At 40.3% G+C, this 26,243-nt stretch overlaps 1 protein-coding gene across 7 annotated transcripts in view; it reads right to left on the bottom strand.

Moving 5' to 3' along the window:
* The window catches only part of GADL1 (glutamate decarboxylase like 1), a 218,292-nt gene that overhangs the window by 144,596 nt on the left and 47,453 nt on the right, over positions 1–26,243 (bottom strand). For 4 of the 7 annotated variants that reach the window (XM_057706387.1, XM_057706388.1, XM_057706390.1 and 1 more), the window contains exon 2: positions 1,303–1,475. In XM_057706387.1, coding sequence (XP_057562370.1) covers positions 1,303–1,455 — 153 coding nt within the window. In that variant the 5' untranslated portion in view covers positions 1,456–1,475. Of the gene's footprint in view, positions 1–1,302; positions 1,476–3,313; positions 3,404–17,229; positions 17,346–26,243 lie in introns of those variants that run through there. The other 3 variants (XM_057706385.1, XM_057706392.1, XM_057706389.1) reach the window with 2 other exon arrangements.

Below are 26,243 nucleotides of genomic sequence, written 5' to 3'. Positions count from 1 at the left end.
GAATATAGTGCTTTACCCTTAGCTAGCACTCAGTTAATATTTAATGACTGAATAAAAGCCAACGTAAAAAAAATCCAGGGAAGTAGTGTGCTCCAAAGTAAAGCAGGTCCAAAATATTTCCCAGGTACAGATAAGACAGGAAAATATGCAATTATAAGTACACAATCAGGCAATACCTTCAGTGATTTTGCCTTGAATTTAACTATGCTAAGATCATGGGTCATTTCAATCTATTTTCCTGCTTGTTTTCCCAAATGCATGCTACCAAAAATTCAGAATAAATACCACTTCACATTCAAAATTTTTTAAATTACATTTACTTCTGACTAATAAAATTGGAATAAAAATCTCCATTTCCTGATAATCCAATTCCAATATGAAAGGTGATCAATGTGATAGAGGTTATTTTTGAGATTTTAAGAGACATATGGAAGAGTCATTAAAAGCACAGACTCTGAAGCCTGCTTGTCTGGATTTTAGTGCCAACTCTGTGACTTGTTAGCATGTGCTTTGGGGCAACACACTTGACCTCTTGTGCCACATTTTCTCTCCTGTCTCTAAAATGGAGTTAATAAATAGTACCTGCATCTTAGGGGTCTTCAATGGTTAAATACTCAAACACATGGGTTACATACACAAATACACATGGAATAGTTCTTAAAATACCACCTGGCACTTAGGAAGTACTGTTAAGAATAGACATTATTAGTGGTAGTTCCAATATCAATTTGCATCTGAATTTGAAACCTAGAACCACTCACTGGTACCAGTCAGAAGTCAGACTTAACAACCCAAGATTTCCAGTCTAAGCTCAGACAAGCTCCTGGTAAAGACCCTAAGATAAATTTTAAAACTTTTCACAATTTTTCTACCTTCTTCTTGGTTTTCACTAGTAACATTAAGAATATGCACAAGAAAATGGAAAGCACAGTGTGTTTTGGAGAGTATAGAATTCATATCATTGGGTGATTTACATTCTATATTGCTATCTAGGCCAGAAGGCTTCATCCTGTGCTTCACAGTGTTACCTGGCTAACCTCTGGGTCTTAGCCCATCTCCCAACACACGCTGGCTGGCAAAGTCAACATCAACCCTTCCAGGAAAGCAGAGACTGTGTGGGGGGTCTGGAGCCTGAGGTGGGGTGGGGAGTAGGTACAAACTTTGGTATCTGGGCATCCCCTTGAAACAAAGGTATAGAGGAAATGAAAGCATGATTCCCATTTCTCTTACATCTAGCCATCCAGGTTTGGTTAAAACCTATCTATCGCATTCTTGGGGTTTCTTACAGGCTTTTATATTTACCTTCTCATTGATGTCTGTAGCCTTCAAAACCACCTCTTCCATTATTAGTCTACAGGCCTCTTCGACAAACTTTTCTCCTGCTCTCGTGTCTGTTGTGGGCCCATTCAGTATGACCCCATCCACGAGGACAGCGCTCTTCCTGCCTGGAGCCATCTCTTGCGGGTCAATACCTCCTGGAAGCACACAATCAGCCATGTTTGAGAGAGAATCTAACTCAAGCACAGGACAAAACACAGGGGGTGCTGGCTACTGTCCCACCTGCAAAGGGCAGACCTTCTTTCAATACACATGAGCCACCGAAGCTGACAGCTTCTTATGGTGTCCAATGGCATGACAGAGGTAAAGAAAGAAAGCTCCAGTTTTCATTCCTGCGGCACCTTGTTTCACATCAGGGAGCATGGAGGAGCTCGAGCAACGTAAATTCAGCCCATTTTACTCACTCATGCAAACATTTTCCAGACACATGTACAAAAAGATCTCTGTAAATACACGCCCATGTCTATTTCATGCCCACATGCTCTCTCATAATTTAAGGATGACCATATATTTCCTTTTCATAAGTCATTCCTAAAGAAGAGGGAGCAATGTCAACATGTCTCTCCTATTAATTTTACATTTTAAGCCTGTGATTAAATGCCCCTCTGCCCTGTCTCTGAAAGCCCCTCGTTAAATCCACTCGGCCATTTCCCACTGGGAGGAGGAGGAAAGACGTGAGCTGCCTGATGGTTCCTACAAACCCACATTTAACACCTTTAAACTTTTCAAGCTTGCAATTTAGGCAGAAGGATGGAACAGAACACTTTCAGGATTGGACAGCTGACAGTCAGTGCCTAAAGGTTAAAAGTCAACATGGAAATCTATACCTGAGAATAAAGGTTACTGCCTACCCAAAATAGCCCTCCTCCAAAATAATTCTGGCAACTTAATCCAGATATTCAACCAATATCTGCCTCAAGCTCTGATTCAACTGTATTCTCTTTTTCTAATCACTCTCTCTTTCCTTCTTCTAATGTACGTGAGTTGTGGAAATTTACAGAAACAATTTTTAAAAGTATTTTTCAGCACCTCAGCTAGTACAGCACCTCACTTATTCTTTGTAAATCTACCTTAAATATGCTGATGGTCTTTATGTATTTCATATATTTCTTATACTTATTGAGGGTTCTAACTGCATTAACATTTATTATACCCTAGAGTCCATCTTCTCCTCAAAGTTAAATGTTTGGTAAAATTCTGTGGTTTTCTAAACCCTTTAATTCTATGACTGGCAAACTCAAATGGTGCCCACAAAGGCAGATAAAAATGTCACAGGAAGATTCCACAATTCGAGAAAGATAGAATCTGTAGCAAAGTATCGATATTTTATCCTCACACTGAAGGGTAAACCATCCAGAGCTCCCACGATGAATTTCAGCTCTATCCTTCGCTTTCACTTATCGTTCACTTGAAAAGATGTATTTAACATGGTTTAGGGCCAAGTGGTGAAGCCCCAGAATTGAGCTTTTGGATGGAAATGCTCTGCACCTAAAAGTACTTTCCTCCCCCCCCCCAATTTTAAGTCCTAAAAATAAATTGAAAAAGAGGGCAATTATTCAGGGAACCCTGGTTATATCAGTAGGCAGTGCTATTATTAAGCACACAGGAAAAGTTCGATTTTTTTCTAACCTCATTAGTAGGATTTCAGGTTTTTATTGCCTAGGGAATAGCAACCACTCTGTAGGCCTCTCAGAGTCAGTCTCTCTCTCTCTCTCTCTCTCTCTCTCACACACACACACACACACACACAAATGTCAAACACCCACTTGCAACCAGAATAGCAAAGAAACTGAAATTAAAATTGTCTCTTTCTCACAGCCATCAATTATAGAAATCCCCATAATTCAAACAATTATATACCTTTAAAAAAACTAAATAGAATTGGGTATAGATTATGTATCTTTTCTTGATAGATTTGTTTTATTTCTATTACCAGATGTAATCGTGTGCCTCTTTTCCCACTGCATTTGCCTACCTGGAGAAGACCCTCTGGAGACTGAACAAGTTGGTCAAGCTGTGATCTTCTGGGGATGCACACCCAGGACCTCCCATCTAACCGCTAGAGTTGATAGCAGTAAATCATGAATTCTTTGAATGGAAAGAATCTTCCATGAAGAATATACGCAGAATCTGTCTGCTCTTCATTCCCCCGCCCTTACCACCATCAAAAACTTGGGTTAGCCTTCCAACTAACCCCCCACCCAGCTGTCACCCTGTCCTATAGATCAAGTAGACAATTCTCAACATAGTAGCTCCTACGTCTCTTTGAAAAGATGGCAGATCACATGATGATTCCTGTATTCAAACCATTCAATGACCCCTTATCTCATTAAATTAAAAGTCAAAGTCCTAATAACGACCTTTAAGGCTTTAACTTAGCTCCTTCACCCTTTATCTCTTGGACCTCAGACCTCATCTCTTATTCCTGCCCTCAAAACTCACCATGTTCCATCCACTTTGGCCTCTTCACTCCTTCTTGACTCTTACCTTAAACACCAACTTCTCAGCGAGGTATCCCCAGCCACCCCATTTCACATTGCACCCACGCCCCTCCCCCACTGCTTTTATTCGACTGAAGAGCAGTGACCACCCTGTGACATATGATACATACTTATTAATTTACTTGTTTAAATATTGTCTTTGCAACAGAGGTTTTGCCATACAAGAACATGAGCTTGTGTCTGTTTCACAGCACCCAGAATGTGCCTGGCGTTTTATAAGATTTCCACAAACATTTGTTGGCTATTAAATAAAAAAGCCCAGGGCCCTGGTTCCCTCCACCAGCCAGTGATCAAGTCCCCTCCTCTGAGATGCCATTACCGGTTGCCAGTCCTAACCAAGCAGGAGACATCTTTGGTAGGAACAGGGCAGATATGGAACTCAACTCGTGGGCTAGAGAAGGAGCAGTAGGGCTGCAGGAAGGACCTGGAGAACAGGGTCAATGAAGCAAAACCAAGTTTGTAGTCTGGGTTATCAAAGGAAATGGTAGGTGAGGGGCTCTCACTTTCTTCCCTGTGGCCACTCTCCCTCTCTTTTCCCTCCTTCCCTTTTTTGTAGTCACTTGACTGCTGAAAGTCAGCCCATCGACAAGTCTACCTCCAGGAACTACGCTTCCAAAAATGGAAGCCAGTCCATCCTGAAACACTCTGATTTCTGAATTTCCACCATTTCCTCAACTCCATACTTTCCAAACCCCTATCTATATAAGCTCAAGTTCTGTTCTGTTTAAAGAGATACACAGCTCTGCCTTGCTGAACAAACAATAAATTCAGCTTCAAATACTGTTTCAGAGATTGAGTCATGGCCTTTTTCGTTGACATAGGAGTAAATGAGTTTATACAGATAAAGACCTAAAACAATGCCTGGTATGTAGTGGGCACTCAACAAATGTTAGAAATATTAGCTAACTCAGTAAGTGTTAGCTAACAGTAATAGGCAATCAAGACTATTCATTAATACATAAATATACAGGAGTAAATTACATGTGACAGTAAGCTATGGCAATAGAAAGGGAGATGTCAGAATAATCAGATGCCCAGGGCAATGAACTCTAAAGCAACTGATGAGCTATACCCTGGAAGAGCAGGGAGAGGAAGCCTCAGAGGGAAGGGACTGCCCCTGTGAAGAGAACTTCCTGCCACAGTCAGGCCGTTCAGCCCACACAGGGTGGGCAGCTGTCCAGACCTCCTGCCTTGCCACTTTCCACCTTGCACTGTGGTTATTTGTGTAAAGGTTTTATTTCTTGCACCAGATTGTAAACGCCTAAAAAAGGGATCCACGTCTTAATTTTCTGGACATCCTAGAAAACAGTTCAGCCATTGGCATTCACAGGCACTCAGCAACTCTCTGAGGACTGACTGGCTGACTGCATCGTTATCTTGGAAGTCATCTTATCTAACTCTTTCACACAGTCCCCAGATCCCCTCCCCAATCCAGTGGCTGAGACATCAGGAGAGCTGAGTTCTAGTCTTTCAGGTTCTCTGATCCTGGAATAATACATCTTCTCTGTGCTTCAGTTTCCTCATCTGTAAAACAGGAGTGCAGGGCTGGCTGCACTCTCACTTACACTAACAGTACTGAAATATACTAACAAGCAGGTGGATTTAGGGACCACTGTTCTGGTTGACCTCTAAGATCCTTCCAGAATCTAACACCTTCGGTCGCCTGGCTTCCCTCTCATCCTTTAGTAATTACGTATTCGTTTCAACAAACATGTATTATTTACCTACCATGTGCCACACAGCAGGCTGGGGGCTAAGGACAGGAATTGGACCATCTCCTTGAGGATCTAGTCTCTTTGGGTAGTTAGGTGCTGAAAATTTACAAGAGTACAAGACATGTGTGGTTGGCTGTTCTAAAAATTTTACAGACTTAGCAAATTTAATTGTCACAAAATTTCCAGTTAGTTACTCAGTTTTACAGTTGAGGAAGCTGAGACACAGAGGGTTTAATTGGCTTGCCCGGGGTCACAGAGCTGCTAAGTAGTGAAATTGGAGTAAATAATATAATATTGAAGTTCCATGAAGGAGCAACGAGATACTGCTCTATGGGCATCTACAGTTTGCAGGCAGGTTAGGAAGTTAATAATGACAGCAAGATGAATTAGACTCAGTTCCTGTCCTCAGTAATTGGGAGCCTCAGAGTTTCAATAATACAACAGAGGATAATGGGTGTCAAGTGCCATGAGAAGGACACCAGTAAAAGGTTTTGAATGTAAACAATGTAGACATTTAGGGTTAAGGTTTAGGGTTATAAGAGGAGTAGCAGTATCAGAGAAAACTTCTGAATTATAAGACTTGTCTTGTCTTTAAATATCTGCAATAATAAATAATAATAATTTTAAAACCTCATCACTTCTTAAAGTAGCAACTCCATGACAAACAGCTGGGGTGATCACAAAGCTTCTCCTACAGTGACCCTGCATGTGCATTTGTGTCATCTCTTCAGGCCTGTATAGTAGATGGGTAGACAAAGCAAGTCTAATTTCTCTTCCAAGGGACTCTCATCCAAACGTGAAGACCTTTATCAACTCTCATCCAAATCTCTTATTTTGCCAATTAAAACTGCTCCCCAGCTTCTTCCATGGACCTGACAGAACATGGTTGTTAGTCTGGGTCAGTTTATTTCCATCTTACACAATGAGACATAGCCCAGGTGTAGTCTCACCAGCTCTAAATACAGTGAATTGGTATTTCATCTTCTCTGGTCACCACAATTCCATTAGTAAGGCTTCCATTAGTTCCTAGTAGGTTCCAAAGCTTAAGCTTTGAAACAAGGCAGATCCTGGCCCTAATTCTAACTGTGCTGCTGTGATCTTACCCATGTTACTTAGCTTCCATGTGATCCAGATTTCTTATCTGGCCAATGGAGAAAACAGCCATGCCTATTGCACTGAGTGGTTGGGAGGGCTGAATGTGGCCGTGCGCGCAAGCTGCAGAGCCAAGTACCAGGAGCGGAGTACAGGGCACCATGAATGAGGGCCACTGCTGTGGCTGAGTCTATACGAACTCTCTTCTGGCACCCGTGTTACACTGCTGGTCCAGGTAAAGGTTAGATCTCTGTCAGAAAGTCCGCCAGTAAGAGCCAAGCTTCCCATACAAGAGTCTTTCATTATTAAAAGCAAAATAGCACTAGGAAAATAATGCTTGTTCCCAAAGGATGGAAAGAGGAACAATGGATCAAAAGTGAATCCAGGCATCTGGCGGGGAAGCCAAGGAACTCTTCAGAAAAGTTGTGCCAAAGACATTAGGGCCCCAGGGAGCGCTGAGGCTCAGGACCTGGAGAGCCCAGTAGGCCAGTCCAAGATAGGCATGAGAAGCAAAACCTGGGGAAAGAGGATAGTATTAATTAATAAATTAATAAGTGCCTATTGTGTACCAAGCACCCAGCTGGTGCCTGGGGATACAGAAATAAAAAAATGCAGAGTCTCTGCTCTCAAGTTGCTAAAAGTCTTGAAATAGAATATCCAGGGGACCAGCAAGAAGAAAAATAGGGTCAAAAAAAAAAAGTTGAAGACACATTGATCTGTTCCGGAGTTATTAAGTCAGGTGTCTCCACTAACCTTTAAAAAGTGGACATCTAATTTAGTCAATGTGCTTGGTACGACCGTCAGACATACATTGTTTGCATCCCTTTTGAATTTCACATCCATTTTAAGCCATTTTTGTCATCTTAGAAATAACACATCAATGAGAGGGTAACTATGAGCAGTCTACAAGGAAGACAACTATAGGAAATAAACATATAATTGAGAAATAACAATAACATAAGGCAGTGGCCACAGAAGCTCTCAAAGTGTGGGTAGTAGCAACAAGTACAGGGAGTGAGTGTCTGAATCTAGCTCTGTGGTTGGTAGAATCACAGACCTGACTTAGAGATTGAAGGATGTCCACAGGACAGCCCCCAAATATGAAGTCATGGGAGCAAATGGCAAAAATATGCTCACAAATGTAGTCAGCTAGAGATGGGCCCCCAAAGGCAAAAAAAAAAAAAAGAAAGAAAGAAAAAGAAAAGAAAATTTAAATCACTCCATAGTCTCATTTTTGGAATTAAACTCTTTAGTTGAAATCCACAGTAAGTTACTACTTCCTTCATTTATACTTCCCAAAATATTTATTGAATACCTGCTATGTGTAAGACATTGGGGTAGGCACTGTGGGAGACTCAAAGATGAATCAGACACATAGACAGTAACCTCAAAGTCCAATAAGGAAAATCAGACACATTTATGAATACCTAGAATCCTGTCCAGAAGGTACAAAGTATGATACTTGAGGTCAGACAAAGCACACACAAAGCAATTCTAGAGAAGGGCTTCTGACTGTAAGAAGCAGAAAGTCCTCTTAGATTAAATGATGTTTAAGATGGTCCTTCGTTTAACTATTAAACAAATACTCATTTAGTAGCTGTGATGTTCAGATCACCGTGTGAGGCACTGGAAGCCAAGCAGTGAACAAGAAGACACACTTTTACATTTGCTTGAGGTTGATGGGAGAGAGAGTTCATAAAAAAACAAACAAATAATTAAAATAACTCCAGATTCTAATAAATGCTCTAAAGGAAATTACCTGAATGATTTGATAGGAATGAAGATAAGGAGGTATTTCAGATCTGATCAGGGGATAGTATTTCTGAAGAAGAAACATTTTAATTGAGATGCAAATAAGAAGGTTCCAGATGTAAAAAGACATGAAAACAGAATAGTCCAGAAAAAAGGAACAAAAAATGCAAATAATCCATAAATTGTCCTTTTAAAGGAATAGAAAGAGATAAGTGCGGCCCAAGTGTGAGGACAAGGGGAAGGAAGACTAGAGTGAGCTTTGGAAAGACAGATGGGGAGATCAGGTAAGGTATTTTGTTCTAAAAGCAACAGAAAGCCACTTAAGGGTGTTAAACAGAGGAGTAACATGATCTGGTTTACATTTCTAACAGATTTCTCTGGTACCCTGTAGAGGATGGACTATCAGAGGACAGATGTGGAAACAGAAAGATTGCTTAGGAGGCTGCTATAGAAGTCCAGGCAACAGAGAATGGTGGCTCTGATTCAGAAGGAGATGTAGAAAAGGAGATGTATCAAAGCATTGCAATCTGGGAAATTTTGGTGGTAAAGCCAAAAGCACTTGCTAATGAAGTGGATGCAGGGGTTGAGAAAACAAAAAACTCTTAAATAACTCTTGGGTTTGGGGCCTGAGCCACCAGGGAAATGGTGGGGCCCTATGCTGATACAGGGACCCTGGAAAAGGGCAAGCTATATAGTGAGGTGGGGATGGAGAATCAAGATTTTTGACTGATTAGTAGAAATTGGTTATGATGGCGTAGAACAAAGATTACAGCAAGGATATTCATGACCAAAAAGCCACCTGAACTAAATAGAAAAATGAGTGTGTATGTCTGTATCCAGGAAACCTCAAGAACTTCTGTGTGTCCAAGGGGCAGGGTCTGTAAACGAGAGAAGTGAGTGATTGCTGAGGGGTAACATGGGCACTGATCTTGCAGGAACCTCACTGGAGACTGAGGAATGTGGACACTACTTGGTAGGAAATAGGGAGCCGTTGAGAACTTCTGGCTGGATAGGAAGAGTGCTTTATTTATTTTTAATTTTTTATTGGAGTATAGTTGATTTACAATGTTGTATTAGTTCCTGCTGTACAGCAAAGTAAATCAGCCATACCTATACATATATCCACTCCAAGAAAAGCACTTTAGAAGGAGGAAGTGGGTACCAGTGCCAAGTTCAGGAGGCAAATCAAGAGTTGAAGTTGGGGAGCTATGATGGCAATAATCCAGGCCAGGAAGAGGGAGGACATGAACTAGATAATACTAGATAATAGACAAAATATATTTATTTTGACCTCTCCCCTACAACAGTGTTACTGCAAACTTGAAGTCAGCCTTCCTGTGTCTTTCTAATATATCCTACAACTCTCCGTGGATAGGATAGCTTTTCTATCCTCCAGTAAGTCTATGTTCTAAAATGGTCTTTGGATGAAAGGTGACAGAATAAGACAGGAAAAATTCATTTTGTACATCCATACATCAGCTCCTCTCTTGCAAAGCATGGAGGAACACAGACCATTTCTGGGAGGTGATATGGTCCTGCTTTCTTCTATGAGACCCTGTTGTGTTAGCATCTGGATGTCAGTCAAATGATTTTGGTTCTGTGGAAACACCAAGGCATGCCCTTTAACAAAAGAGCTGGGTCTACGGACACCATCCATTCTGAGAGCACAAACTTCTCAGAAGAGAGTCTCTGAAACAGCCCCCAAAATAGTTGTCAGCGCTCTGCCAATAGCCAGTAAGTGCATGGTGCACCATAAACCCTAATTATTTAGTTTTAATTTCAAAAATGTTTTCCTTTCACTGGGCACCATGCCAGAAATTGGGTAACCTTCTGATATCTTCAGGAGAGTAGGATTTCCTGAGACATCTACTCCTATGGTTTGAGTAAACATTACCAGACAAGATCTACATGCTGGTCTGTAAGTCTTAGCTTGTCATACTGATGGGCAGCTCACAAAACCACCCGTACCCACCATTCCCCCTCTACACCTTATGAACTTCTTTGATGGATACAACTTCAGCTTGCAAGGACCGGAATGCAGCCAGGCTCAGAAAACCAGACCGGCACACACATGCAGTAAATTCCAGTCCCGGGCTGAAGAACACGGCTCTGGACGGCGTGCTCTCCTCTGCTCATCAGCACCATGTTCCCCAGGAGCTGCTCTCACCATGTCTGTCCTCTCCTTCACTGGCCACTGCCCCTCAGTGTCACCGTTCCTGCTGGCATTTTCCCCCTCTGCCATCTTGGCTCCGTACCCTCTCTGACGCTTCACCTAGCTTCTTGCCCACATATATTTATGAAACATTAGATCTGACTTGTTGTTTTATCGGTGATGCCCATGTTAGAGAAGAGATGTAAAGCTGAACTGGGAGAACGTCCACTCTGAGTTTGCTTGTTTGCTTGGGGAATTCTGGGCCTAACCAGCATCCCAACTGGAACCACTCTTCCCTCCAGGACAGTCTTGGCAGCCCCGTCAGTTAAGGTTTTCCCCTTTCATGGTACCTCCAAGTCCCAAGTATTCCAGATCTCCAGAGCTGCCTTGGCTTCCTGTCTTTTCCAAGGCCTGATTATTTAGCTCTCTCTCCAATTCTGTGAGTTCTCTCAAATCCTTCCAATAAACTCCTCCTTCTAGCGAACAAGAGTCATTCTGTGTTCTGGGAAACCAGAGAATCATAACTAATATTCTGAGTAACTTGGCTTCTGTGTAGACATTTCCAACTAAGGAAAGTTAAAGCCAACTGGACACAGGAAGTATATTCTCTGGACCTTCAGAATTTCCCACCTATTTTTATTGTTCTCTAAAACTTACAGGCGACCCAGTTACTATCAGAAAATAAATACTGTATTTTTTCTATTTTTAAAAATATTCCACTTACGTACAAATCAGGATGTTTGTGGCCAATGGGTAGAGCACTGTCCTAATAAAAAGAGTCTAGAACATCACTGCCAAAAAGAAATACAATGCCAGACACCTGTGTGATTTTCTCTTTTCTAGCAGCTTTTCTAGTAGTAGTATGGCATAAAGGTAACAAAAATAGTATTGCACTTAGAAAATAATAACAATAATTAACATATATTGGATACTTGTAACAGATCAGGTACTGAGTTAGGTAACTTATAGGGGTTACTTCATTTAATTGTCATAATAAATTATCTTTATTAACTCGATTTTGCAGATAGGAAAACTGAGATCAGGGAGATGAAGAGAATAGTCAGTGGCAAAGCCAGAATTCAAAGACAGGCAGCCTGAGTTCAGACATCATGTTCGTAATGACTATATTCTACCTTTTTCCAAAGAAAGGTGAATAAGAAGATATTGTTTCTCATGTCTCATCAACCACTCTAAACTATTTGGACACATATTTTGTACTCCTAAAGCAATAAGCAATTATCTTGGAACTATGTATTACATTGCAATGTGCTGCAATGTAACATATAGTTTTAAAACCAATTTGCTCAAGTGATGACTGCAGGATTTTAAATGATTCCACTTAACCAGCAATTTAAATGAAAATTTAAATAAATGTTATAAATGAGTGCCTCATTTGCATGATCTGTTGATTAACTCTGATGTGATGCTCATCGGTGCCAGGGTTCTGCCTCCTAGCCTAGGCCTTTGGAAGGTCATCTTCTAGGTCAGTAGTGGGCAGTTACTCTTAGCTCAGTATCTCAACACACATGGGAGGACATTCACATGTGGCCACCCTCAAGAGACCTCCACTTCCAAAACCTCTTTATGGAGTTTATTACATGAGACTAGAGAGAATATACTGAGAAGCTGCTTGGAATGGCTATAAGACCTCTCCAAGAAGCATCTTTAAGTGAAAATAGATGATCTAAACTGCCTTCTAAGGAGGGAAGACTCCTACTTGCGGGACAAATGCATTGCTAAATGGGGTATGCAAATTTGGGTTCAGAGATGAATAGCTCAGTAAAGTAGAGAAGAGGGTGAGGCAACCACTAGCATCTTCCTCCTCACCCTTTATGCTGCACAGGATCAGCCTCACCTCTATATAAAATCAGAGCAAATATTCCAAAAATTGTAACCTACCTGGGAGCTAACACAGTCACATAAACTACATTATAGATGGTGCCCCTGAAGTGGTAAATGCAGCAGCTCTGGGGGATGCCCACACATCTCACTGCTACTCTTATGTTGATAAATGAAGCACTCAAAGAACACTGCATAAAAGACCATAAAGGCACTGGCATGGGCTAGTCCATAGCTGAGAGCCAATGAGGCATGAGTTTAGAGTCATCTAGCATATATGCCAAGGTGGGTTTTTTGGCCAATTTTGTGTAGGATCATGGGATCTTAGCACGTGAAAAGCACTTACAGATAATTTAGGAAATGTCCTCATTTTGAATTTTAGAGAACTGTGATTCAGAGGCACACAGACTACTTGACGTTTATGTATCCCCTTCTGTAAGTCTATTGGATCCTCTAAGGGCTGTCCACTCTACACCTCTCATAAGCATTGAGAACCTATTTCACGTATTTAGCCCTTCTACATGCTGGGTTTGATAATCCCTTTACAGACAGGAACACATTTACCCACACAACAATCCTGTGAAGATACAAACAACTAAAACACACTCTGGTTAAGTCAGGCAGAAAAATAATTTACTGGGAGGGTGTGTAAGTTATCTATAGCTGTGTAACAAATAACCTGAAAACTTAGTGGATTAAAACAAGGATGTATTATTTCCTGTGATTCTGTGGCTTGGCTAGGTAGGTCTACTGGTCTTCCCGGGCTAACTCATACACCTGCAACAACTTGTATGTTGGATTAGAGCTGAGCTCAGAGCTGGGAAGATAGAGATAGCTGGACCTCTCTCTCCTTACGGGCTTCCATTATCCAAGAGATTGGTCGGGTCTTCCACAGAAGGTGATGGCAGGTCTGAAGACAGTGAAGGAAAAAAAGCTGCAAAGCTTCTTGAATCCTCAAATTGGATGTCACACAACTTTTTTTTTTTTTTTTTAACTTTTGCCATACCCTGTTGGTCAAAGGAAGTCACAAGGAAAATTGTACTCAAAGATATAGGAAAAAAGCTCACCTCTTGATGAGAGAAGGCAACATCACATTGCCAAGTGGTACGCATTCTAGAAAGGAAGGAATTTGAAGCCATCTTTGCAATCCATCAGAGTCTACACTCTGACCACAAATTATTCTCCCACCCACAAAATATGCTCATTTCCATCCCAGGACCAACTCAAATCTTATTATAGAAACAGATTTCAATTTGGGGATTTCATGATTTGTATCAAGTCTACAGACAAACAAAGCTGTTAAGTTGCAGCTGCTCTTGGTCCCGAGACCCATAAACTAAAACACAAGTTATCAGACACCACACGTAACATACAACAGTGAGCAGGACAGGATAACTGCTGCAGACACACCCTGGAGAGGATGCGAGGCCCAGGGCCGGGCACTGACCACCGCAGTTCTGAAATCTAGCAAGGGGTACATTGTCTACATTGAATGCTGTCTGATTCTGCCCTCTGGGGTGGTTTCCTAACCCATTATTCTTTGTGGCTCTTGACTCTGGTAGAAGCAAAGAAGCAGTCGAGTCTTTGAGGGCGGATACAGTGATGGGTGGTTGCGGACATGCAGCAGTGAGGTTGGCCTCACTCTTTTCTTCTCTCGTCTGGACATTTAGTTCTTGATCCCCTGAGATGGTAACTACACAGAGAAACAACTTTCTTTCTCCATCTCCTTTCCCAGTCACACTGTGGCAACTGTGTACACCAGCATTCATGGATTCCCACACAAACTCTAACCTGTCCATTCCTGACAGTGCTTCAGAAGGGCTGGTTACTGACTTTTCTCTGACTTCCAACTTCCCCTGTGGAATTTTCCTTTCACAGGTCCTCCCACATTTGTGTAAGGCTTATTTCCAATAATAAAGTCCTTATTTCATAGTGCTTCTTACATACAACATGTTACTGCACTTAATCTTCGTCATAGCTCTACAAGTTATAGACAACCCTATTTTACAGACAACAACACAGGCTCAGAGAAGTTAGGACACTTTCCCATGGCTTCACAGCTAAAAGATGTCAGACTCAGATTTGACCTTAGATCTATCTGATTCCTGAGCCTATGCATGTAATTCCTATTCTGCACCTACTGGGAGAAAAGGGCTGGGGACAGAGGTGTGCTGCTAAAATTAATTCTGAAGAAAAATAGATCCCAACTGATAGCATTTGCCTATTTCTATGGTATGACGGAAATCAAGCTAATTTCAAGGTACCAATAGTTTACAAACTGGCTTACAATATTTCTGAATATTTAACACTCTCATGAACCGGTATGAAGTGACTTCTGCTCAACATGGGATAGGAATCTAGGAAAACAAAAGCTCTTCAATAAGGAAATGTAATCACAGTTAACAAAAGTAGGGTAAGGTGGTTCTTCAGGTGTCTCATCTATGTGCAAACTACCTGATTTCCAAGTGCAAGCACTTTCATCTCTCCCTGTGGCCTTTCTATTCTGCCCATTCATGTGGCAAACCTCAAGTCCTGAAAATTAATACCCTTATCAGCATCCCTCAACCAACAGCTGGTAGAAATTAATGTGTAAATATCCAGCTCTCTTGTCCTTCATATGGCATAACTGTGAGGTGTGTATTCTTCACTAACACTTCTAGTTACCCAGTGGAAGTAAGCTATAGTTACCCGTGGTGATAACTTGCTTTTTAAGGTATTCTCTGTTGGTCTCCCTGGGACCATCTTCCAAAGATACTACTTATGCTCCAATCCTTGACTCATGGACTGTTTTGGGAAAATCCAAGTCAAAACAAATGACTACTGGTTTTTGAACGCCTGTGAACCAGACAAACACTGTACTAGGTATTTACATGTCTTTATACAAATCTTCATAGCACCTTATGAGGCAAATATAATACCCAATTTTACAAATATGGAAATGAGGATCCAAGAGGTTAATTAACTTTATGGAGGTCATATAACTGCCACAGCAAATAGCAGAGCTGATATTTAAACTATGATTGATTGCAATGTCTCTTCTCTTTCCACTAGACCATGCAGTCACTCTCGCCAGGGAGACTGGACTAACGCAAGTAAAACAATAAAAGAACAATTAACTGCTAAGCTGACATATTGTATTGAACACTTCTGGGAAGAACTGTCATCATATGTATGTTCCACAATTACTTTCTAAAATTCTCTTTTGTTGTGCCATCAACTTGAAAAATAAGGTTACTGACAAATATTAGGAAATTCAATTTTTCATAGATTTTCTTTCTCCTCTATCACTGTTTCATACAAATTAGGTACTGAAATAAAACTGAGCTGAAGGCATAGCAAAATATACCATAAGGAAAATGCATATGAGGAAAATATGTTCCCTGGATGTATTTTTGGGCCCATATAGGACCTAAAAGAACAGATAAGACTTGTCATAAAATACCAAGTCTATATCGATTTTGTAAGTCGATACAAAGTATTAGAAGATCAAACAACACCACATCCAGAGTGCTGAATTGGGAATAGTCTTATCAACTAAGAAGCTTAAACAAAGGGAGGATTTAGCAATATATTTAAGAGGCAAAAACTGGAGTGTGGAATTTAGGATTTGTCGATGCTGCAGCTAAATCACCAAAACAGATTTTAATATTTAACAACGGCTTGCTGACACCAAGTAATGTAGAGAATCACTCTGCAACATTTCCTGCTAAGAAGCTCCTGGATGATGAAATTCTCAGCACTGCACCAAGACATGGCAGATGTTGGTGGAAACAAATATAAATCCAAACTCTGATTTAATCAGTATTTTTGCAAGGTTGATTTCTTACATTTAATTTTCTGCTCTGACAATATGTACAGAAAGAACACTCTGGAATTTGGGAGGGGGGCTTCTAGCCCCAACTCTAGCCCTATATAGTTCTGTGGCTGCCGGGTAGTACTTTAACCTCTCTGGTTAAACGATGACCTCAGTTAAATGTGCTCTACAAAATGCCCTGCCACTCTTAAACAGTCAATTCTATGGCTACAGCCCTTTATTGAATTAAATTCCTATTCATGTAATTAACATAAAACACATTCCAGCATTTCTAAAAGCAGTCCTCAACAATGCTCTGAGAAACTGTGAATTCCTGAAATGGAATTTCAGGACCTCCATGGTTGTGGCTCAGATGAGGACTGGATGGAGAGGATGAGCAGGTGAGCCTGTTTTATCTCAAAAGCATCTCTACACAGTTTTGCTTAAACAGAGCTTGTATGCATGAATAAATGAAGGAACACTTTGGCTTCAAATTACAATAAGACTGATTGACATTTGACAGTCATTGTTTTTCTTTCTTTACAAAATGGGAACTTAGGAGGAGGATCAAGATGGTGGAGTAGGAGGACGTGCACTCACTCCTTCCTGCAAGAGCACCGGAATTACAACTAACTGTTGAACAATCATCCACAGAAACACAGTGGAAGTCACCAAAAAAGACACCCCACATCCAGAGACAAAGGAGAAGCCACAATGATATGGTAGGAGGGGAGCAATCGCATTAAAATCAAATCCCATAAATGCTGGGTGGGTGATTCACAAACTGGAGAACAGTTATACCCAGAAGCCCACCCACTAAAGTGAGGGATCTGAGCCCCAAGTCAGGCTTCCCAACCTGGGAGTCCAGCAACGGGAGGAGGAATCCCCAGAGAATCAGACTTTGAAAGCCAGCGGGATTTGATGGCAGGACCTCCACAGGAATGCGGGAAACAGAGACTCCACTCTTGGAGAGCACACAAAACAGTGTGCTCACCAGGACCTAGGGGGAAGGAGCAGTGACCCCATAGGAGACTGAACCAGACCTACCTGCTGGTGTTGGAGGGTTGCTTGTAGAGGTGGGGGGCAGCTGTGGCTCACCGAGGAGACAGGGACACTGGCGGCAGGGGTTCTGGGAAGTGCTCATTGGCGTGAGCCCTCCCAGAGTCCACCTCAGCCCCACCAAAGAGCCTGTAAGCTCCAGTGCTAGATAGCCTCAGGCCAAACAACCAACAAGGTGTGAACAGAGCCCCACCCATTGGCAGACAAGCAGATTAAAGTGTCACTGAGCTCCACCCACCAAATCCGATTAAAGTCTTACTGAGCTCCACCTACCTAGCCCTACCCACCATCAGTCCCTCCCATCAGGAAGCACAAAGGAGCCTCCTAGATAGCTTCCTCCACAAGAGGGCAGACAGCAGTATCAAACAGTATCAGCAATATTTCATCTTGTGGAACTGAAAACCACAGCCACAGAAAGAGAGAGAAAATGAAAAGACAAAGGACTTTGTACCAGATGCAGGGACAGGATAAAACCCCAGAAAAACAACTAAATGAAGAGGAGATAGGCACCCTTCCAGAAAAAGAATTCAGAATAATGATAGTGAAGATGATCTAGGACTTTGAAAAAAGACTGGATGCAAAGATCGAAAAGTTTACCAAAGACCTAGAAGAATTAAAGAGCAAACAGATAGAGATATACAACACAATAACTGAAATGAAGAATACACTAGAAGGAACCAATAGCAGATTAACTGAGGCAGAAGGGCGAATAAGTGACCTGGAAGACAGAATGGGGATAACCACTGATGCAGAAAAGAATAAGAAAAAAAGAATGAAAAGAACAGAAGAAAGCTTAAGAGACCTCTGGGACAATGTTAAATGCACCAACATTCGCATGGTAGTGGTCCCAGAAGGAAGAGAGAGAGAGAAACGACCTGAGAAAATACTGGAAGAGATTCTAGTTGAAAACTTCCCTAACATGGGAAAGGAAAGAGCTACCCAAGTGCAGAAAGTGCAGGGAGTCCCAGGCAGGATAAACCAATGGAGGAACACGCCAAGACACATAGTAGTCAAAGTGACACAAATTAAAGACAGAGAAAAGTTATTAAAAGCAACAAGGGAAAAATGACAAATAACATACAAGGGAACTCCCATAAGGTTAACAGCTGATTTCTCAGCAGAAACTCTGCAAGCAAGAAGGGAGTGGCATGATATATTTCAAGTGATGGAAGGGAAGAACCTACAACCAAGAATACTCTACTCAGCAAGGATCTCATTCTGATTTGATGGAGAAGTCAAAAGCTTTACAGACAAGCAACAGCTAAGAGAATTCAGCACCACCAAACCAGCCCTACAACAAATGCTAAAGGAACTTCTCTAAGAGGGAAACACAAGAGAAGAAAAGGACCTACAGAAACAAAAACAAAACAATTAACAAAATGGTAATAGGAACATACATACCGATAATTACCTTGAATGCAAATGGACTAAATGCCCCAACCAAAAGACACAGACTGGCTGAATGGATACAAAAACAAGACCCATATATCTGCTGTCTACATGAGACCCACTTCAGACCTAGGGACACATACAGAGAGAAAGTGAAGGGATGGAAAAAGATATTCCATGCAAATGGAAATCAAAAGAAAGCTGGAGTAGCGATACTCATAGCAGATAAAATAGACTTTAAAATAAAAAATGTTACAAGAGACAAGAAAGGACACTACATAAAGATTGAGGGATCAATCCACGAAGAAGAGATAACAATTATAAATATATATGCACCCAATATAGGAGCACCTCAATACATAAGGCAAATGCTACCAACTATGAAAGAGGAAATAGACAGGAACACAATCATAGTGGGGGACTTTAACACCCCACTTACACCAATGGACAGATCATCCACACAGAAAATTAATAAGGAAACACAAGCTTTAAATGACACAATAAATCAGCTTGATTTAATAGATATCTATAGGACATTACATCCAAAACCAGCAGATTACACGTTCTTCTCAAGTGCACATGGAACATTCTCCAGGATAGATCACATTTTGGGTCATAAATCAAGCCTTGGTAAATTCAAGAAAATTGAAATCGTATCAAGCATCTTTTCTGGCCACAACACTATGAGATTAGAAATCAATTACTGGAAAAAAAAACTGTAAAAAACACAAACACATGGAGGCTAAACAATATACTACTAAATAACCAGGAGATCACTGAAGAATTCAAAGAGGAAATCAAAAAATACCTAGAGAAAAATGACAATGAAAACACAACGATCCAAAACCTATGGGATGCAGCAAAGGCAGTTCTAAGAGGGAAGTTTATAGCGATACAATCCTACCTCAAGAAACAAGAAAAATCCCAAATAAACAATCTAACCTTACACCTAAAGAAACTAGAGAAAGAAGAGCAAACAAAACCCCAAGTTAGTAGACAGAGAGAAGTCAGAAAGATCAGAGCAGAAATAAATGAAATAGAAACAAAGAAAACAATAGCAAAAATCAATAAAACTAAAAGCTGGTTCTTTGAGAAGACAAATAAAATTGATGACCCTCTAGCAAAACTCATCAAGAAAAAGAGGGAGAGGAATCAAATCAATATAATTAGAAATGAAACAGGAGAAGTTATAACAGACACCGCAGAAATAAAAAGCACCATGAGAGATTACTACAAGCAACTATATGCCAATAAAATGGACAGCCTGGATGAAATGGACAGATTCTTAGAAAGGTGTAACCTTCCAAGACTGAATCAGGAAGACATAGAAAATATGAACAGACCAATCACAAGGAATGAAATTGAAACTGTGATTAAAAATCTCCCAACACACAAAAGTCCAGGACCAGATGGATTCACAGGTGAATTTTGTCAAACATTTGGAGAAGAGCTAACACCCATCCTCCTCAAGCTCTTCCAAAACATTGCAGAGGAAGGAACACTCCCAAACTCATTTTATGAAACCACCATCACCCTGATACCAAAACCAGGCAAAGATACTACAAAGAAAAAAAAAAACTACAGACCAATATGACTGATGAATTTAGATGCAAAAATCCTCAACAAAATACTAGCCAAAAGAATCCAACAACACATTCAAAGGATCATACACCATGATCAAGTGGGGTTTATCCCTGGAATGCAAGGATTCTTCAAGATACGCAAATCAATCAATGGGATACACCACATTAACAAACTGAAGGATAAAAACCACATGATCATCTCAACAGATGCAGAAAAAGCTTTTGACAAAATTCAACACCCATTTATGATAAAAAAATCTCCAGAAAGTGGGCAGAGAGGGAACCTACCTCAACATAATAAAGGCCATATATGACAAACCCACAGCAAACATCATTCTCAATGGGGAAAAACTGCAAGCATTCCCTCTAAGATCAGGAACAAGACAAGGATGTCCACTCTCGCCACTACTATTCAACATTGTTTTGGAAGTCCTTGCCACAGCAATCAGAGAAGAAAAAGAAATCAAAGGAATCCAAATTGGAAAAGAAGTAAAACTGTCACTGTTCACAGATGACATGATACTATACGTAGAAAATCCTAGAGATGCCACCAGAAAACTACTCGAGCTAATCGATGAATTTGGTAAAGTTGCAGGATACAAAATTAACACACAGAAATCTCTTGCATTTCTATACACTAACAATGAAAGAGCAGAAAGAGAAATTAAGGAAACAATCCCATTCACCATTGCAACAAAAAGAATCAAATACCTAGGAATGAACCTAACCAAGGAGGTAAAAGACCTGTACTCAGAAAACTATAAGACACTCACGAAAGAAATCAAAGAAGACACAAACATATGGAGGGACATACCATGTTCTTGGACTGGAATAATCAACATTGTGAAAATGACTGTACTACCAAAAGCAATTTACAAATTCAATGCAATCCCCATCAAATTACCAATGGCATTTTTCACAGAACTAGAACAAGAAATTTTATGATTTGTATGGAAACGCAAAAGACCCCGAATAGCCAAAACAATCTTGAGAAGGAAAGACAGAGTTGGGGGAATCAGGCTTCCTGACTTCAGGTTATATTACAAGGCTACAGTGATCAAGACAGTATGGTACTGGCACAAAAACAGAAATATAGATCAATGGAACAGGATAGAAAGCCCAGAGATAAACTACCCTCAACTAATCTATGACAAAGGAGGCAAGGATATACAATGGAGAAAAGGCAGCCTCTTCAATAAGTGGTGCTGGGAAAAGTGGACAGCTACATGTAAAAGAATGAAATGAGAACACTTCCTAACACCATACACAAAAATAAACTCAAAATGGATAAAAGACCTAAATGTAAGGCCAGACACTATAAAACTCCTAGAGGAAAACATAGGAAGAACACTCTTCGACGTAAAAAACCACAAGATCTTTTTTGATCCACCCCCTAGAATAATGGAAATAAAGACAAAAATAAATAAGTGGGACCTAATGAAACGTCAAAGCTTCCGCACAGCAAAGGAAACTATAAACAAGACAAAAAGACAACCCTCAGAATGGGAGAAAATATTTGCAAATGAATCAACAGACAAAGGATTAATCTCCAAAATATATAAACAGTTCATCCAGCTCAATATCAAAAAAATAAACAACCCAATCAAAAAATGGGCAGAAGACCTAAATAGGCATTTCTCCAAAGAAGACATACAGATGGCCAAGAGGCACGTGAAAAGCTGCTCAACATCACTAATTATTAGAGAAATGCAAATCAAAACAACAATGAGGTATCACCTCACACGGGTTAGAATGGACATCATCAGAACATCTACAAACAGTAAATGCTGGAGAGGGTGTGGAGACAAAGGAACGCTCTTGCATTGCTGGTGGGAATGTAAATTGATACAGCCCCTATGGAAAACAGTATGGAGGTTCTTTGCAAAACTAAAAATAGAACTACCATATGACAAAGCAATTCCACTACTGGGCATATACCCAGAGAAAACCAGAAGTCAAAAAGACACATGCACTCCAATGTTCACTGCAGCACTATTTACAATAGCCAGGACATGGAAGCAACCTAAATGTTGATCAACAGAGGAACGGATAAAGAAGATGCGGTACATACATACAATGGAATATTACTCAGCTGTAAAAAGCAATGAAACTGGGACATTTTTAGAGACATGGATGGACCTAGAGACTGTCGTACAGAGTGAAGTGAGTCAGAAAGAGAAAAACAAATATTGTATATTAACACATATATGTGGACTATAGAAAAATGGTACAAATCAAGCAGTTTGCAAGGCAGAAATAGAGGCACAGTTGTAGAGAATAAACATATGGACACCAAGTGGGGAAAGCGGGGAGGGTTGGGGAGGGAACAAATTGGGAGACTGGGATACCAAATTGTACATTCTAAATATATGCAGTTTATTGTAAAAAATAAAAAAATAAAAAGTTAAAAAAAAAAGAATCAGAAACATAAACAAGGAAAAAAAATTAAGGAACATCCATCACCCCATCTACCCAGAGGTAACACCTATTAATCCTTTGTTATCTCTCCATCTAGATCCTCTTGCAACATATAATCATTTTCCAAAAGCAGAATGCCTTCACATAGCATTTCATAGCCTACCATAATTTATTTAAGCCATCCAGCAAAAGAATATTTATATATTTTAAATAACACCCTATTGTTTGGCATGTAAACACTTAGAAATGTTCACTATTATAAACAAGTTGGAAGAGAAAAAACTGAATATGTACTCAAAACTTAAATGCAAAAGCAACAAGGACTAAAGTGTTTCAGGAATCACACATTGTTACCTCCCATCACTTTCTTATTCATTCATGCATTTCTTTATTCAACAAACATATGTTGCGTATATATACCTACTCTGTGCCAGGCACTCAGCCACGTGCTGGTGATGCAGTAAATAGAAAGACGTGGTCCATGTCCTCACTGGTTTTATGTAAGCAACAGAGATACAAACAGACAACTACAAAACACTTTGAAAAGTGTCATGATATGGACAAAACAGGGTTTACCAGATTACACTAGAAAAATCAGTGAGCAAGAATCAAAGCCTTGAAAGTCAATTGTGAGGGTGACTCCACGGTGCCGTGGACCAAACTGCTTTCTGAAAATCACTCTCCCACAATTCACCTGGACTCCTAACTCACCTTTCTGTTTTAATACATAAGTTAACTTCTCCTCAGTCTTTGCCCAAAATGAAAGGCCCAATTGCAAAGACACAGTAGCCAAAGCACATACACACCACGTGTGGCTGATTGCACATCTGGTGGGCTTCCTGCATCAGTGAGCAGACTGTGCCCGAGAGTGTCATATAGCGAATGCACGTCACCCTCACCCTATCTTTCTGGGGAGCCGCGTGTTGCTAGCACACTCCAATTCCCTCACTAAACTCCATGTCCTGTTTTCTGGATATGTTAAATTTATGGGGAGGCAGCGGCCCTCCAAACACTGCAGACTAGTGCTAATGCTCACAATGATAATAGGAATAGTTACTTACATTAACACTGTTTAAGTGCTAATGCTCACAATAATTCTAAATAGGGGATATTTTCATCCCTATTTTACAGATGAAGAAACTGAGACTCACAGAATTTTAATCATGTATCTAGAGATACACATCAGAGCAGGCTGAAGCCCAGAGCATTCCCTGTGCATCCTTGTCCTTCCTCTGTTCACACAGTTCCCCACAGAGAACAGCTCTGCTCCAGTGTGGGTCTGCCTGCTCCCAGAACACTGCCTGCTTCTTTTTTTTTTTATTGGAGCATAGTAGATTAACAATGTTATGATAGTTTCAGGTGTACAGCAAAGTGGTTCAGTTATACATATACATGTATCCATTCTTTTCCAAATTCTTTTCCCATTTAGGTTGTTACATAATATTGAACAGAGTTCAGGGCACAGCCTTCTAACATGGACCCATCTGCCACCACCTGAGAGAGATGGGACCCCTGGGACCCCTGCTCCAGAGCAGAGACTTTCCCTGGGGCACTGCTCTCCCCTCAGAAAGGCCAAGCTGCTCTTCATTCCTAGCATCCAGAGGGTTCCTGACCCAGGAGCAAAGCACAGATCCCTACCCTGGACAGAGGGGCAGAGGGAGCTGCAACCTCCAGCCCTTTGAATACCAGTGGCCTTTTCTCCCATCTTTCCCACCCAAAGGAAGAGGGAAGAATGCTGCTGTCACTTCAGTGAGCTTACAGCCACTTTCCAGGGGCCTCTCCAGCATTCTACCTGTGGTCTCTGAATAGGCTGGCAAATTATGCTGCTGCAGGCCACCTGTGAACACTCAACACCATGGTCCAGCAGGAGGCAGCCCAGGCCCTCGGTTAGGTGTTAGGGGCATGGACTGAATACCCAACGCTGAGAGTCACGCTCTCAGAGCCTCAGTTTTATAAAAAAAAAATTAATACTAATAATAAAAGCAGACAATAATAGTTCTCTTTGCTAGTGAGTGTTAGAGAAGCTGGTGCTTGTAGCTCAGCACAGCAGGTAAGTAAGCATTCAATAAACATGAGCACTTCTTATCCTAAACGAGGGATCAGCCACTGAGTGACAAATTTTACCTGCAGTGGGTTTAAATTATGATCAAAAGGAGTAAATAAAAAATGAAAAGTGTACAGAGAAAAAGAAAACAAAGAGATATAGAGGAGGCCAAAAACATTACACATAAATTTTGTTCCTGAATGTCATGGTTTCAATTTTATTCCAACATACCAGGCTTACAACAGTTTATAAAAGTCGGATAGTCAACAGAAAAAGTTTCTGTTCCTTACTATTAAAACTTAAAATTTTTTAAGTGTTTCAATAAGAATCAAAGCTGCATAAAATAAAAACAATGACTTTGATGGCCAAAATTATATGCAAGGTTTATGTTATGATTTCAAACCATAGGAGAAAATATGACTTGAGTCCAAAGAATATTTTATTTCTAATGGAATTAAAATTTGAATCTGGTATAATTAATTGCCGAAATTTCCCTGCAATGTACTATGGGCAGATTATAATCTGGATCAAAACATGAGGAGTAGAATAAGAATTGTTTATCTGCAACAGGATTCCCTATGACATTCTTCCATAATGTATAGTCCATAACAGGTATTCAACCAAACAGTTTGTTTAACACAAGCATGTCATTTAACATACTCATCACATGTCACCATCATGATCATGTCAAACATACTTGGAAATTTACTAAGTCTGACAGATACATATCCTATCCTCTTTTAAGATGTCATAGGAAACATTTGGCACAATTAGGCATTATTGGGCATGTTATTGCCTTGTCACCTGCTCAGGAATAACCAGACTGACAGCAGTCTAAGCCTTTTGGTATCCTCTGAAATTCAGATTTAAGATTAAACTTTGCACTTTGCTATTCATATATAGCAACTATATACAAGCTACAGACATGCCTGGTTACAAGGACATATGCTTAATTTAGGAAGACTAGCTACCTTTTTTTTTTTAAATTTCTATCAGAGTTCAAAAGGTTTTGTGGCTTTAAAGCAGAAATTAAGATTCCAAGCAAAACAGAAACAAATAAAAGAGTGCAGGGCTAAGGTAGTCAGATACAATTATCCTGCCCATCCTTGCCTCACATGAAGAAGTCTGCGATATCATTAGGAAGTTTTTTTAAAAATCAGCCTAATGTATCAATTAGTTTTCAAATAACCATTTGTCTTAGATTACACTGTGCATGCTGACCTTAGAAACACAAGAATAATCACTTTATAAAAAGTTCCAGCAAAGTGCCATTTTTATGTTATTGTTATTTGAAACAATAACTATGCAACTCTTAAAAAATATTTTCAAAAGAGGATCCTGGGCAGTGATGCTGGGAACTTTGCTTGGGATATGAAAGGAAGGAATGAAATGTTTCTTTTTCTCTTTTAAAGATTTTTTTGATGTGGATGATTTTTTAAAGTCTTTATTGAATTTGTTACAATATTGCTTCTGTTTTATGTCTCCGCTTTTTGACCAGGAAGCATGTGGGATCCTAGTTCCTCTACCAGGGATCAAACCCTCACCCCTTGAGTTGGAAGGGGAAGTCT

This window comes from Hippopotamus amphibius, chromosome 13 (genome assembly GCF_030028045.1).
Source record: "Hippopotamus amphibius kiboko isolate mHipAmp2 chromosome 13, mHipAmp2.hap2, whole genome shotgun sequence".
Lineage (NCBI taxonomy): Eukaryota > Metazoa > Chordata > Mammalia > Artiodactyla > Hippopotamidae > Hippopotamus > Hippopotamus amphibius.
Note: the sequence above shows the minus strand (reverse complement) of the source record. Positions and strands in the feature narration are given on the sequence as shown.